At 39.8% G+C, this 16,908-nt stretch overlaps 1 protein-coding gene across 4 annotated transcripts in view; it reads right to left on the bottom strand.

The window, feature by feature from the left end:
• Positions 1-16,908, bottom strand: part of IQCK (IQ motif containing K) — a 124,550-nt gene that overhangs the window by 55,526 nt on the left and 52,116 nt on the right. For 3 of the 4 annotated variants that reach the window (XM_019468747.2, XM_019468748.2, XM_019468750.2), the window contains one exon: positions 14,293-14,377. The exons of the other annotated variant lie outside the window; for it this stretch is intronic. In XM_019468747.2, the coding sequence (XP_019324292.1) occupies positions 14,293-14,377 (85 nt within the window). The remainder of the gene's footprint in view (positions 1-14,292; positions 14,378-16,908) is intronic. 4 annotated transcript variants of the gene reach the window in all.

Raw genomic sequence — 16,908 nt, 5'->3', positions numbered from 1 at the left:
ACCTAGATCTCCCTAATAGCTTATAAACATTCTCCATGTGTTAGAAAATGCTCACAACCAATTTCACTATGGGGGAGGTTCACAAATACCTGCAATACAGCCTAAAGGAAAGGGCATTTGGGGATCTTCTGGTTGGGAAGGTAAGGTGATAGTGAAACTGAAAAATAGACTGAAAATGTATTCATGGGCCAGCAAACACCAAGAAGATTCCTTAAGAAGATAAATCTGTCTATGTGGAGTTCCCACTAGAGGAACCGTGGGCAGAGATTTCTTATCAAATCACAAAGGTCGTGACCAACCCTCTGAGGCTATCAAGAGATGGCTGTGCACCATCAAGAGGAAAGCTGAGGGTAATCTGATGCAACGCCCATTTTTAGCATTCCTTTTGCACAATACAATGTCTGACTTTTGCCAGGGAAGTCTGCCCACCTGTCAGGAGATATCAGCACTCAGGACAGAAATTCCGAATGAAGACAATCTTTTCTGTCCAATACTCAGATGAATTAAACACACCCCATTAGCTTTCAGCTGGTGCTCTCCTTTCAAGCCTGTTTGGGGGACCGTAATTTCCCCTCGCACACTTCATTTCTTCACCTTACGAGGCTTGGTGCAGAGGTGGTTCACAAAGTCCAATGCTAAAATGAATACACTTTTCTCAAGAGTGATCTCTTGGGGATTAACAAGCACAGCTGTTGAGTTCAAGGATCCTGGTACAAAAGTACCTTCCCACAAAAGTCCGTGTGTAAGTGCCTGTGTCAATCCCAGAGAAGGGCTTTTAAAATGGAACAGAACAGTTTGTTCTTCTTTGTTTTTAAATGCCTTCATTAGAGAGATAATTTAAGGGATTCAGTTATTCACTAAAATATTTATTATGTACCTAGTATGTGCCAGACAGTGTTCTAGGGGCTGGGGATACAGGATGAACAAGTCAAGCAACCTCTACCCTTACGGAGCTCACATTCCGGTCAGGATGACAGGCAAGAGACAAACAAGTGAATATTCAGTATGATGTCAGGTGATTGGTAAGTGATAGGCAGAAAACAAAGCATAGTAAGAAGCTGGAGAGTGATGAGGGGGTGCCATCTTGGAAAGGGTGACCAGAATAGCTATTCAAGAAGAATCCTGAATGAAGCAAGAGAAGGTACTGTGATTGAGAGTTGCCAAGTGCAAAGAATAAACAGCAAGTGCAAAGGCCTTGAGATGGGAGCATGCACGGTGTCCCTGATGAACTATATAAGAAGGCCACCTGCTGGTTTTTTAAACAGATGCCCTGGGGTGCCTGGTTAGCTTACTCAGTAGAGCATGCAACTCTTGATCTAAGGAAGATGGAACCAGTAATAATAACAGTAACAACATCAGCTAATATTTACTGTGGATTTACTATGTGCCTGGCACTGTGCCAAGGCCCAAATGTGGACTAACCATCCGATTCAATCTTCACAGGTGGGAACTATTATTATTCCTATTTTATGAACAGGAAATTGTGGTTCAGAAGTTAAATAACCCACCCAAAGTTATCAATAACCTGACATACAGATTCAAACAGATCTGTCTGCTGCTAGAGCCCATATTATTAACAACTGGCCATGGAGCATGTTTTACACAGAATAAAACAAGTCTTTCCATTCACCCACAACATTTAAGAACAAGAAAGTTAAGGCTAATGATGAGAACTTCAAGTTCTCATTTTGGGGGGGTGGGGGTCACGCCTACCAGCCCAGCCAGCTGCCAGAAGTGGATGAAATTTTCTCTTCCCCTAAGTGCAGAGCTTCAACTTGGAATTTCTGATGTCTTCATAAAAATATGGGAGGAACTACAAAACTTTTTCTTTGTATTCTTTGAAGGGCCTTTTCATAGTTGCTTGGCTTTTATCCTGCACTGTTCTCCTCATCCATTTTCTACCTAACTTTAAGAGAAAGGAGTGGTTTTTCAGGGGGAAAATATCAAGTTCAATCAAGTCAAACACAGTTGAACACCCATCTCTTTCTTTTCCTCTTATTGTGGTAAAATACACATAACATAAAATTTACCACCTTAACCATTTTTTCATTTTTTTTAACTTTATTATTTTGAGAGAGACAGAGTGAGTGGGGGAGGGACAGAGAGCAAGAATCCCAAGCAGGCTCCATGCTGCCAGCACAGAGCTCAACACAGGGCTTGAACTCACAAAACTGTGAGATAATAACCTGAGCCGAAACCAAGAGTCTGATACTTATCCGACTGAACCACCCAGGCGCCCCACCACCTTAACCATTTTTAAATGTACTATGCAGTAGTATTAAGTACATTAAGTAACTGTTGTGCAACCATCACCACCATCCATCCCAAGACTCTTCACATCTTCTAAATCTGAAAGTCTGTACCCACTGAACACTCCCATATTTACCCTCTCCCCAGCCCCACAACCACGCTTATACTTTCTGTCTTTATGATTCTTACTATTCTAAGCTCCTCCTATAACGTGGAATCATACAGAATTTGTCTTTTTTGTGACTGGCTTATTTCACTTAGCCTTAGGTCTTCAAGGTTCACCCACGTTGTAGCACATTACAGATTTCTTTCCTTTGTAAGGCTGAACAATATTACATTTCATATGTATAGCACATTTTGCTTATCCATTTGTCTATTGATGGACACTTGAGTTGCTTCCACGATTTAGGTATTGCAAATAATGCTAGGAACATGGGTGTACAAATATCTATTCGAGACCCCACTTTCAGTTCTTTTGGAACACACACCACTTTTTATTTACAATCTTCAGAATGCTCTAAAGAGGGAAATGCCGGGGCGCCTGGGTGGCTCAGTCGGTTAAGCGGCCGACTTCAGCTCAGGTCATGATCTCACGGTCTGTGAGTTCGAGCCCCGAGTCAGGCTCTGTGCTGACAGCTCAGAGCCTGGAGCTTGTTTCAGGTTCTGTGTCTCCCTCTCTCTCTGACCTTCCCCCATTCATGCTCTGTCTCTCTCTGTCTCAAAAATGAATAAACGTTAAAAAAAATTAAAAAAAAAATAAAGAGGGAAATGCCAATATTTCTCCCCTGCCTTTTAAACTGTTGGCTGATCCAATGGGTTTTTCTCTAGTGAAGTCTAACACATGTGCTGTGAAAGGCTTTCTTTGTTCATGAAATCAAAGAGTTCTCCAAATGACTTGTGGTCTGTTATTTCTTGTTAATTAAGACTGTAACAGGAGAGCTATAGGCAAAATAATCAAACTTCCTTGCAACCCAAAAAAATCATTTGAGCCTAGTTCTTTTCTACACATAGACACAAGTGTGTGTAAACGTGCACGCACACAAAGACACACACACACACAGAGCCCTAAAGAGGCTGAGGAATAATAGTTTAATGATGCCAAATTTGAAAAGAGGAAAAGGGATCATGGTTAAATGTAGGGTTCCAAGTCTTTATTTAAATAATGTTTTTACGGGTACTTGGGTGGCTCAGTCGGTTAAGCGACTGCCTCTTGGTTTCAGCTCAGGTCATTATCTCATGGTTCATGAGTTCAAGCCTGGCCCTTAGTTGGGATTCTCTCTCTCTCCCTCTCTTTGCCCCTCTCCTGCTCATGCTCTCACTCTCTCAAAATAAACATTAAAAAAGAATCATTTATACATGTTTTTATTCCACTGTAAAAATAACATATAATTTTGTTTCTATCTATAAAAACAATAGATAATTTGAAAAATAAAAAAAAAGTAGAGGGCAAAAACGTCACCCTCATCCCACCTCTGAACAACTACAATATTTTTTATATATTTGTTTCTTGTGCACTATCTACATGCACTTGTTTTAACATAATTATAAACAATATATATATACATATATATATATAAGACATTTTATTCTTCCTTCACTTAATATACTATGGCAATCTCCATCTTGTCACTATGCTCTGTTTATTATTTTTAGTGTCGGCATAATATTGCATTGAGTAAATGCCCAGTCTTTACTTTATAATTACTACATTATTGAGTATTGATTATTTTACATTTTACTTAATCTAAAAGATGTCATACACTTTCATGAAGAAAATTCTGATCCTGTATCATAACTTTGGTTCTGGTAGAGCTTTACTTATTCAGCCTCCAGCTACCAGAATAGGCCAAGAGATATCTAGATATAACAAGTGGCTGCTCAATCATCACTTTTCAGGCTTCGTGAAGCCTCAGAGATCTGCTGTACTGGTTGCAAATGGTGTTCCCTAGACAGAGTTGTGCAGTGTACAACCCACACAACTGGTCACACTGCCTTTACCTGTTCATACCCTCTTGCACAGTCCATGCAACTTCAACTTCCCTCAACATACTTTATGGTCCCAATCTCTTACTCTTCCTCTCTTCACTCTCCCGTCTAGACCTACAGCAGGGCATATTTGTCTATATTGCTGGTGCATGTAAATATATCTACAGGCTAGTCTCCAGCCTCTCTAGAGAATAATATAGAAATAATTGTCAAAACTCTGAAAAAAGGTGCTTACTTTTTGAGCCATCAATCCTACTTCTAGCAATTAATCTCATAGAGAAAATCAGATAAGGGTGCAGACATATGAACAAGGATGTTTTTCATAATATATGTTACATAGTAGAGAAAACTAGAATGTCCAGCTATGGTTAAATAAATTATGTATTATAGAGCCATTATAATTTGTGAAACTGACTTTTGTGTGCTGACAAAGAAGGATATTCCCAATATAATCATTAAGGGGAAAAAGCAGGCACAAAACAGTGATTATCATCATAATTTTGTTTCAAAAACTTCCTAATGAATAGGAAAAATTCTAAAGGGATGAATACATGATTGAATTTTTAAAAACTTATATGTATTATCCTTTTTTCCACAATGGAAATCTATTACTTAAGCAATAAAAACAATATATGTGCCTAAGAAAATTTTGCTCCTTGGGGTAGGCTTCCCCTTCCCAACTATGGGCAAGCCGATATGGGCCCCAGTCTTTCCCTGGGACAAAGTGACATAGTTTCTCTGTACGAGTGAACCCAGGTTTCTATTTTGTGTCCATATCCTCTTTAATGTGCAACTAATCAAGAGTCTAGAACTTTTTATCTTGAAAATTATCATTGTCAGGACTCCTACTGTGACAGAAACCCCTCTGGAAGAGACTCATTTGTACAGCTGAATCCAGATGTTCCACAGCCTTAAAGGCTCAGCTCCCTCCTGTCTCTCATCTCTCTCGCCTCTGCAGTCACTTCTCCATCGGGTTCTTCACACAGTGGCAAGATGTTTGCAGACAGCTGGGCCTCCCAGAGACCCCCATGCAAAGCAAGCTGCTGCACTGTGTGAACAACTGTAAGACTCCCAGAATGGAGTTTCACTAGGTGTGAGTGGCCTGATTTAGGTCTTGCCCATCAGGAACTAATCCCTGTAGCCAGAGGGATACAATATTCTAGTGTCCAAGCCGACACAGACCCACCTGTGCGGTGAGGGGGCGGGGGAGTGTCCGACTTTAAACATGCGCTCTTCGTTTACAGCAAGCTATTTCTTCTTGGGGGCACCTCATCCACCCCAGGTCATTGCACAACAGACAAAAGTATAAATGCACGGATTCTCATTGTTCTCTGCAGGTGGAGATCAGGATCTCCAATTTTTTTTTTTTTTTTTTCCTGCAAAGCCACAAAGGCGCTGCTGGAGCAACCTTGCTCTGTATTGTTCATCAAATGAACAAAAATGGTAATGATTAGTAGCCTTTGTGATTGTCAGTTGTCACAGTGCCTAGAGGGGAAGTTGATCCTGGGAAGAGGGAAGACTGTGTGCCACACTGGAGTCTAGGCGGAGTTAGACAAAATAAAATAAACAAATGGGCAGAAGGCATAAAACACCTGGAGCTTATTTAGACAGAACCAATATTCAATGGTTTTATCTGGTCTCTCTGTCCTAAATCATTAAGGAAATTTCAATCCTTATGGCCCATCAGAACTTCATTTGAACTTCACAGGAGAGCAGAGTTTTCTCTATTAATTGTTACCTATTCTATCTAGTATTTCATAAGCAGAAGAACCATTGATGTGGCAGCTTATGACCAATCACACTTCAGAAAGGAGAGTGTCCAGGGGCGCCTGGGTGGCTCAGTCGGTTAAGCGGCCGACTTCAGCTCAGGTCACGATCTCGCGGTCCATGAGTTCGAGCCCCGCGTCGGGCTCTGGGCTGATGGCTCAGAGCCTGGAGCCTACTTCCGATTCGTGTCTCCCTCTCTCTCTGCCCCTCCCCCGTTCATGCTCTGTCTCTCTCTGTCTCAAAAATAAATAAAACGTTAAAAAAAAAATTAAAAAAAAAAAAGAAAGAAAGGAGAGTGTCCAGAGGACCAGATTTCATTCACAGTATCCAAATGGATTTAAAAAATTCAGTTTGCACGTTGAAACAATCTAGACTAACCATTACTCTAGTGTTCTGAAAGAAGGAATAAGAGCATGTCTCCTTTTACAGATGTGTTTAATATCTAGTAATAACTACCAGGAATCTATTTATATGGCTAATTATAAAGTCACAGCTACCAAGAATAGCTCAGTACACATAGCTTTTCTTTTTTTTTTTTTTTTTTTAAATTTTTTTTTTTTCAACGTTTTTTTTTTTATTTATTTTTGGGACAGAGAGAGACAGAGCATGAACGGGGGAGGGGCAGAGAGAGAGGGAGACACAGAATCGGAAACAGGCTCCAGGCTCCGAGCCATCAGCCCAGAGCCTGACGCGGGGCTCGAACTCACGGACCGCGAGATCGTGACCTGGCTGAAGTCGGACGCTTAACCGACTGCGCCACCCAGGCGCCCCCACATAGCTTTTCATACCATGTGACATTTCTTTTAATGTGGTTGGTTAAAATATATTTTTATGATATGTCCAGCTAGTTTTATGATAAGTGAGGATGTCAGATTTCTGGATTTTAAAACTTCCTGCCAAGAATATTATTCAATCTTAAAAAAGGAAGGAAGTTCTGGGGTGTGTGGGTGGCTCAGTCAGTTAGTTAAGCGTCGACTTCGGCTCAGGTCATGATTTCTCAGTTTGTGAGTTCGAGCCCTGCGTCCTGCTCTGTGCTGACAGCTTGGAGCCTGGAGTCTGCTTTGGATTTTATGTCTCCCTCTCTCTCTACCCCTCCCTTGCTCACGCTCTGTCTCTCTAAAATAAATAAACACTAAAAAATTTTTTAATATAATAAAAAAAGGAAGGAAGTTCTGACACATGCTACAATATAGATGAATATTAAGGACATTATGCGAAGTGGAATAAGCCAGTCATGGCAAAGACTGTATGATTCTACTTATATGAGTTATCTAGGTAGTCAAATCCTAGAGACAGAAAGTAGGAGGGTGGTTGTCAGGGGCTGGGGGAAGGAGGGAATAGGGAGGAGTTATTGTTTAGTGGGCACAGAGTTTCAGTTTAGAATGATGAAAAAAGTTCTGGAGATGGATGGTGGTAACGGCTGTACAACAATGTGAATGTGCTTAATGTCACTGAACTCTACAACTAAAAATGGTTAAAATGGTAAATTTCTTTTTTATAGTTTTAAAAAATTTATTTGTTTGTTTTTAGAGAGAGAGTGAGCATGAGTGGGGGATAGGGGCAGAAGGAAAGAGAGAGAAAAAGAGAGAGAGAATCTTAAGCAGGCTCCACGCTGAGTGGGGAGCCTGATGCAGGGCTCAATCTCATGACCCTGGGATCATGACTTGAGCCAAAATCAAGAGTAGGAACGGTTAACCAACTCAAGTCACCCAGGCACCCCAAAATGGTAAATTTCATGTTATGTATATTTTAGCATATGAACAAATTTTGTGGGAGACTATATTTTTCCTTCATGGTGTTTAAGAAAGTACAAGTAAAGGTTTTCATTAATTGCAAAACCTTCATGGTAAGTGCAGTGAAACTACATGCAAGTGTGTAAGGAAAGAGAGTTTGTACAATTGCCAGCTATGAGGTAACACTTCACGAATTCCTGAAAATCCCTTTTTCTGGTCATAGGATACCTCACTGTTATTCACAAATCCAGGCCCCAAATCAAGAACCTGTGTCAGAAGAACACATGGTTAAAAGGAATAAAGTGCCTTGCTTTGTATTTTTCCCCATAATATTCATGTGTTTATTATTTTTTTAAGTTTATTTATTTGTTTTGAGAGAGAGAGAGAGAGAGAGTGAGCAGGGCAGGGTCAGAAAGACAGGGAGAGAGAGAATCTCAAGCAGGCTCCAGACTGTCAGCACAGAGCCAGATATGGGGCTCAAATCCATGAACCATGAGACCATGACCTCAGCTGAAACCAAGAGGTAGATGCTTAACCGACTGAATCACCTAGGCTCCCCTCATTTGTTTCCTTATATAGAATTCACATAACATAAAATTCACCCTTCTAAAGTTTACAATTCAGTGCTTTTTATTCACAAAGCTGTACAACCATCCCCACTAATTCCAGAACATTCTATCACCCAAAACAATGCCATTAGCAGTCACTCCCAATGCTTCTCTTCCTCCAGTCCCTGACCACCACTAATCTGGTGTCTTTTTAAATTTTTTTTCTTAATCTTTATTATTTATTTTTGAGAGAAAGAGAGAGAGAGAGAGAGAGAGAGCAAGGGAGGGGCTGAGAGAGAGGGAGACACAGAATCCGAAGCAGGATCCAGGCTCTGAGCTGTCAACACAGAGCCTGACACGGGACTCGAACTCATGGACTGCAAGATCATGGCCTGAGCCAAATGGGACGCTTAACAGACTGAACCACCCAGGTGCCCCTAATCTGGTTTCTGTGTAGGGGTTTACCTATTCCGGATATTTTACTTAAATGGACTATGTGGCCTATTGTGTCTGGCTCCTTTTGCTTAGCATAAAGCTTTCAAGGTTCACCCATTTTGTAGCAGGTAACAATACTTCACTCCTTTTGATGGCTGAGTAACACTCCATTACATGGATGTACCACATTTTATGTATCCATTCATCAGTTGGTGGACATTTGGATTATTTTCCAATTTCGGCTACTGTGAATAATGCTTCTGTGAACCTTCATGTACAAGTGTTTGGACAGATGCTTTCGGTTACCTTAAATATATACCTAGGAGTGGGAATCCAGAGTCATGGAGTGGTGGCTCAATTTTTAGATTTTTGAGGAACTGCCAAACTGCTTTCCAAAGTGGCAGCACCATCTTCCATTCTCACCAGCACTGTGTGAGCCCTTCCAAGATCTCTACACTCTCACCAACGTTTGTTGTCTTTTGGATCCTAGCCATACTGGTGGGTGTGAGGTGGTATCTCACTGTGGTTTTGCTTTACATTTCCTACATCTTTTCATGGGTTTGCATATAGTCTTTGAAGCAGTGTGTATTTGAATCCTTTGCCAGTTTTGTAATTGTGTTATTTGTCGGGTTGTGAGAATTCTTTATATATTCGAGATATTGAGCCCTTATTTGATACAAGATTTGCAAATATTTTCTCCCATTCTGTGAATTGACTTTTTTATTCACTTGATGGTGTTCTTAGGAGCCAAAAGTTTTCCATTTTGATGAAGTCTGATGTGCTTTTCTTCTCTTGTTGCTTGTGCTTTTTGTTACGTAAACTGTTGTTTAATCCAAAGTCATGAAAATTTACACCTATGTTTTCAGAGTTTTACCGTTTTTGCATTTTAATTTAGGTCTGATTAATTTTGGATTAATTTTTGTATATTGTACGAGGTGGGAGTCTAACTTGATTTTTTGCATGTGGATATTCAGGCGTTCCATCACTATTTGTTGAAAAGACTATTCTTTCCCCCATTGAATGGTCTTGGCACTCTTGTTAAAAATCAATTGACCATAAATTTAAGGGGTTATTTCTGGACTCTCAATTCTATTCTATTGATCTATGCCTGTCCTTATGCCACTAGCATTTGGTTACTGTAGCTTTATAGTAAGTTTTCCACACTTGATCTTAGCCAAAAGGCCGAGAAGCGATATACAGTAAGTTTTCCAATAGAGAAGTGTGAGTCCTCCAACTTTGTTCTTTTTCAAGACTGTTTTGGCTATTTGGGGTCTCTTATATTTTCATATGAAACTTAGGATCTGCTTGTTAATTTCTGTTAAAAAAAAAAAAGGCAGTTGGGATTTTGATAGAGATTGCATTGAACCTGCAGATCAAATTGTACCGCCATCTTTACAACATCAGGTCCTCCAATCAATGGACACAGGCTGTATTTTTGTATTTTCTTTTGTTTGGGTCTTTTTAAATTTCTTTGCAGTTTCCAGCATAAGTCTTGCAGTGCTTTTGTTAAATTTATTCCTAAGTATTTTATTCTTTTTGATGCTATTACAAATGGGATTGTTCTGTTAATTTCATTTTCAGTTTGTTCATTGGTAAGTATGTACAAATACACTTGATTTTTGTATATTGATTTAGTATCCTGCAACCTTGCTGGACTTGTTTATTAGTTCTTTTGTGTGTGTGTGTGTGTGTGTGTGTGTGTGTGTGTGTGAATTAGTTAGGAATTTCTGTATGGAAGATCATGTCTGTACAGAGAATAGAGATAGTTTTACTTCCTCCTTTCCAATCCGATGCCTTTTCTTTCTTTTCTTGCCTAATTTCCTTAGCGCTATGTTGAACTAAAGTAGAGAGGATATCTTTGTCTTGTTCCCAATTTTAGGGGGAAAACACCCAGTCCTTTCTCCCTAAATATGTTAGCTGTGGAGTTTTGTGACCACCCTTTATGAAGTTATTGAGTGTTTTTATCATAATGTAATATAATCATGTTTATTAATTATAAATTAATGGTTAATTTATTAATTATAAATAACAAAATCATTGGATTTTGTGTTCTGCATCCATTGACATGAAAACATGGTTTAAATAAATTTGAAATTAATGAAAATTATACTATAGCCTGTTTGTAAAAACTGTTCAGTGTGTATATAAGGCTACGGTCTCTCAAATTTTTCCCAGCTACTCCAAGTTATCCACTGTTGTCAGATTGCTCTGTTTCCCTTTAGATATTTTCCTATCCTTTGTGTGTGTGTGTGTGTGTGTGTGTGTGTGTAGTTGTCAAAAATATACAGTACATTTTTAAAAATTTTTTAATGATTATTCAGTTTTGAGAGAACAGGGGAAGAGCAGTGAGAGAGAGGGGGACACAGAATCTGAAGCAGGCTTCAGGCTCTGAGCTGTCAGCCCAGAGCCCTACACAGGGCTTGAACTCACAAACCACAAGATCATGACCTGAGCTGAAGGTAGATGCTTAAATGACTGAGCCACGCAAGCGCCCCATAAAAATATACAGTATGTTTTAATAAAATTGGTATTTTACACACACACACACACACACACACACAATTTCCTCCCCTTGGGATATCATCTTGGTCCCAGCAGACAATCCAGTGTTCCATCTTTCTTTTAAGGCTGAGACCAAGTCCTTCCTTTTTTGTGGAAGCTTCCAAGGTCATCCCATATATCAGACCTCTTTTCCTTCTGGCAACAACTTAGGATCTTCCCCCCTCACTTGGTGACCTTTAGTAATATATTTTTAGCACAGGAGATGTTTGGGTTTGAACAACCTGAACTCTCACACAGTATAAACTGACCTGTAAACATCTATAGTACTGTGAGGTACTATATCACTAGTGTGATGATGGTACTATAGCCACGGTTAAATTTTGGGTCACTTTGACATCTTTTTATATGGCAGTGTTCGTTGGTGTGATAAGCTGAATTCAGCTGTCTTAAGGACTACAGACAGTCCCCAACTTACGATTACACTTTATGATGGCATGAAAGCCATATGCCTTCAGTAGAAACTGTACTTCGAATTTTGAATTTTGATCATTTCCCGGGTGAGTGATATGCTATACAATATTCTCATGAGGCAGCAAACCACAGCTCCCAGTCAGTCATGTGATCACCAGGGTCAATAACCAATACACTGAGGATAATTCTGCACCCAAACAACTATTCTATTTTTCATTTTTGGTACAGTATTCAATAAGTTACATGATATATTCAACAATTTATTATAAAATAGGTTTTGTGGGGGATGATTTTGCCCAACTGTTGGCTAATGTAAGTGTTCTGAGAACATTTATAGGTTAGGCTAAGCTAAGCTAAGCTATGATGTCCAGTGGGTTAAGTATATTAAATGCATTTTCAACTTACACTAGGTTTATCAGGATGTAACTCCATGATAAGTAGAGGAAGATCTCTATGTTTCTCATGCTGTATCCATAACATAGGCCCCCTGTGTGTGAAAGTCTTATTACTGCATGGGAGAATCAGGGACAGAACATCCCCTTTTACTGTTAACATAGTGATTACAATTCAGGCTTCTGAGTATGATTTGAAGAAAGGGCTTTGCTGTTTTAAAGAAACAAAATCTGCAAATCACTATTTTATTGCATTTGGCTCTTACTGTCTCATTAAAAGGATCAGAAAATGGAAAAGTAAAACTGCTAATGCTAGTGTAACAAGTTCAAGTCTCACAAATGAAATATACTGACGGCAAAGGTGGAACTCAAAAAGCATGTGGAAGCCAGGAATCTTTCACCTTGGTTGGACATCACTGGACTTAAACTAACCTGCTGATGGTCAATTACAGAAGGACAAAGACCATATCTATAAAATATGTAGGAAATGCTGAAAACCTATGTAGTTAAAAATTATATCTAAATCGTGACATATCACAGAGGGTTTTATTACTGGCTTTTAACTCTTTGGGAACAAGTTTGCTCCTTATAATGTGCAAATCTATTATTTAACCTTCACACTTGACTTTGAGCCCTGTGTTCACTGGACAATATTGCCTGAAACAGTAAGCTGCTTATAATAAAGAACAGTCCCATTTAACATTTAACAAATATTTTGCTTATTGATTTATTAATTGTATCTCATTAGAATTCATCTAATTTCTTCCTGGACAACCATTTGCCAGCATGTTCACCTCAGGCTACTTCTCCTACAGCAGCTCTGAGGAGAGCGTCAACATGGAGATGTTTGGCCTCCGTGTAAGTCCACTGAGACCTTTCTCTGTGGCAATGTTTACCACCTCTGAAATCAAATCTAAACTAGTTCCATTGATGTTTAACACTCAGACTTGGGTAGAGACACGCTTTTACCTAGAATAGGAGCTTATGTTTATTGGAAGCTTCTTAACATTGATGTGTGGCCAAAAAATTGGGGAGAATGTATACTTTTTAGCACAAGATACACAGGCCACTCTCATATGTATATTTGGTAAGAATTTTTCAAAGTACATCCTCCGGAAGGGCCACATGACAATATGGATCAGGAGCTTTAGAAAAGAACTTACCTTTTGACCCAGAAATTCCACTTCTAGAATTTGTCCTACATAAACAACCAGACAATTGTGCAAAGATGGCTGCACAAAGATATGTATGACAGCATTTATTATAATAATGATAAACTGGAGATAACCAATAGGAAAATGGCTACAAAAGACAAGTCTCAAAAGAAAAGGTTACTTCTAGCATATGATAAGTGTCTATATGTTATTCTGTCTTCTAAGATTTTTCAAATTTTATATTTTTCATTTATTTAATTAAAAAACTTTTAAGGGGCGGCTGGGTGGCTCAGTCGGTTGAGTGTCCGACTTCGGCTCAGGTCATGATCTCGCAGTTCGTGAGTTCGAGCCCTGCGTTGGGTTCTGTGCTGACAGCTCAGAGCCTGGAGCCTGCTTCTGATTCTGTGTCTCCCTCTCTCTCTGCCCCTTCCCTGCTCATACTCTGTCTCTCTCTGTCTCTCAAAAATGAATACATGTTGAAAAAAATTAAAAAAAAATTTTAAGTACCGTTTAGTTATCATAACAGTGTTATATTAGTTTCAGGTGTACAATATAGTGACATGACAGTTCCATACATGACTCAGTGCTCATCAAGATAAGTGTACTCTTAGTCCCCTTTACCTGTTTCACCCATCAAGATTTTTAAGGTTTGGAAAGTTTTACAGCAAAATGCCAACAATGATTATTTTGGGGTAACAGTTTCAGCAATTCAACTATTTTTTTTTTCTCTAATTGAATTATCTGAATTTTCTTTTTCTAAAACGAACATGTATTGCTCTCTGTATGTAAATAATATTATTTTTTAGGTAATACAGGCTAGTCGATCCAACATTAAAAGGCTGTCGAGGACTTTTCATGATAATTGCAAAAGAAGCTTTGGTAAAAATACTAAACCACTCTTTGAGATGTATTTTACAGAGAATCCTATTTCTGAGGTTTGGATGTTAGCTATAATACCCTCTGTTTCAAATTCATCTAACAGTTTTCCCATGGGCACTCTGCATCACAAAAATTCCCCACCAGGCCAAACGCCATAATTGCACAAGACTCTTACCAGATAGGCTCTCCAGAAGGACTGAATGATCAGTGCTGCCTCTCCTTCTGTCAGCAGGAGGGAGAGTGGCATTGCCGGGCGTGGGCTGAAAAGCAATAAAATGGTCATATGCCCCTGAGAATCCATCCTTCAGTCTCAGCAAGGCCTTTGACAACATAATGGCCTCTCTGATTAAGTGCCTCATCCATTTCCATTCTTAGAAAGCAACAATGCCATTTTTGATAGAAAAGTTTAAGCTGGGTTAGCGTGTTTTGTTTTAAAATCGAAGATGGATTTTGTTTGGTTTTGCTTTTAACCAGCAAAGTCTTAAATCACTATTAACCTGCTCTGCTTTGAAAGGCTCAGGTTGCTAAAGCTGCATGTTACTCCTAAAGGTGCCACATACATAAGGCTGTGTAGACATAAAACAAGAGACACAGTAAGGGCGACTTTTAAATACTGCCTTATGACTGACGCTTAATAAAGGGCTCTTTTTCCAACTTCCTATGGAAGGGAGATGAAAACAAAATATTGGCATTTATCTCTGATAAATTGTGTGCACATTACAATTTAATGTGGCTTAAATTCAAGCATATTTTTTTAAAGAATGTTTTATTTATTTAAAACACTTTTAAAAATTTTTATTTACTTTTTGAGAGAGAGAGAAAGAGAGAGAGAGCAAGCATGAGTGGAGGAGGGGCAGAGAGAGAGGGAGACAGAATCCGAAGCAGGCTCCAGACTCTGAGCTGTCAGCACAGTGTCCGACGCGGGGCTCGAACTCACGGACTGTGAGATCATGACCTGAGCTGAAGTCGGACGCTCAACCAACTGAGCCACCCAGGCACCCCAAGCGTATTTTTAAGTTAAGTTCTGCTACTACATCTTAATAGGCAATAAAATATGTCAAGTGCTGGGTCAGTTGATACTGTTTGCTCTTTTTAGATTGTGCAGATAGTGATGGGATTTTTGATCACAGATACTACATTTAAAAATCATGGCTAAATGCTCTTTTCTTTTCCCTAAAAGTTTCATAGAGATACTAACTCCTGACAAGATCTTATGAGTATGACTTAATTCTGGTTCCTTATGTTTCTCTAAAGCACAGCTACCGCTGAAAAGCCAAGTTAAGTCTTTTTAGATATAGTTCAAACAAATGAACTTCTGGAAGTATGTGGGTCATAGAGGCTGATCTCAAGGCAAGAACCCTGGAAATGACTTTGCAAGTAAGGGGTTCTTAAATGCCCTGGCCTCAGATCTCTCCCTAATAACCATCATTTGAATTTATACTAACTCCCATTGTGTAGAGAGGTTGACTAAGCTACCCAAGGTCATACAGCTTGTAGGTGGCCTAGTAGGGATCTGAGCCCAAACCCATCTGATCCCAAAGCCCGGGCTGCCCTCACAATGCTCTGCTAACACCAGACCTCAACTGAGCAAACACTCGCAGATGCCCAGCTTGGCAGAGAATGCAAAGCTAAGTGGCAATAATGCGTGATTCTCCAGGATGTGTGGTTTTATTTCCCCCTAAACTCTGACTTAAAAACAACAACAACAACCCACCCTTCATACAGTGTATTTGTTTGAATGAACATGTGTGCTTTTGAATTATTCCAGAATCGAAGAAATCAAAGCCAGGAAGAACCGTGGGGGTATTAAGACCATTTCTAGGGAGCACAGTGTTGTTGCCAGGTTCTGGGTCTTGGGCTGGGCAGGTCCTTTCGAAGAGACCAAGTCAAGGACAGTCTTCTACTTCTTTGGAGAGATAATTACACCCTCAAAATGACAGAAACCTTTCCCTAACGTCCTGTTTCCAGTTTCACTTGCATGATGTGGTGGCTTTTTTTATTTTTTATTTTTTTTTGGTTCTGTTTTTGTTTTTCACTTCTTACCTAATATCTGGCTTTCTGGGCTGCAATGGAGCATTCATATTTTGCTGGAGGCTTGCCACCGGAGACACATCGGCTCCCTGCTTTCCACATCAAATGTCTCTACTCATCCACTGTCCTTATTCTTTAAGTCTCAGTTGTGTGACACCAACAAATCACATCCCTGAAGCAATTCTCCTTCACTAGTTAAAAATCAATGGCTTCTAGAGAGACCTTGGGGTTTCTAAGGAGACCTTGGTGTGTTGGCAATGGATTTATGAGACTAATATTATCATGCATTAATACTAGCTGATATTTACTGAGAGCTTTCTGGACTTCCTTCCTATCAGCCTGGCTCCTTGTGCTCCAGCCATGGTGGCCCTTTTCATCTCTTCAAAAGTGCCCTTCCACCCATGGTCTTTGCAGACCCTGCCTTTCCTCTGCCTCCAATATCCTCCTATCTGCAGCCGTATAGCTGTGCAGGTTGCTGCTTAAGGACACCCAGCAGATGGGCCAGAGCGCACTGAAACCCAGCCCATGCTCTGCCCGCTAAGCCATGCTCATGGCCTGGGGTCACATCTGCCCTGGGGTAGGAGTACCTTTTCCTAACTTGCTCAAAATCTAAGGTTGGGGGTGAGAGGGCTGACACTCCTCCTGGTTCACTCTTAACTCTTTCTTCTGATCTCCATTCCAGTGTTATGGAAAGGTGTTTTTTGTTTAGGTTAGGACCCAGTGGAGCTCTGTGTAATTTTCCTTCCTAGTCCTTGGCCTA

This window comes from Panthera pardus, unplaced genomic scaffold (assembly GCF_024362965.1).
Source record: "Panthera pardus isolate Hobbes unplaced genomic scaffold, ASM2436296v1 HiC_scaffold_5, whole genome shotgun sequence".
NCBI lineage: Eukaryota > Metazoa > Chordata > Mammalia > Carnivora > Felidae > Panthera > Panthera pardus.
Note: the sequence above shows the minus strand (reverse complement) of the source record. Positions and strands in the feature narration are given on the sequence as shown.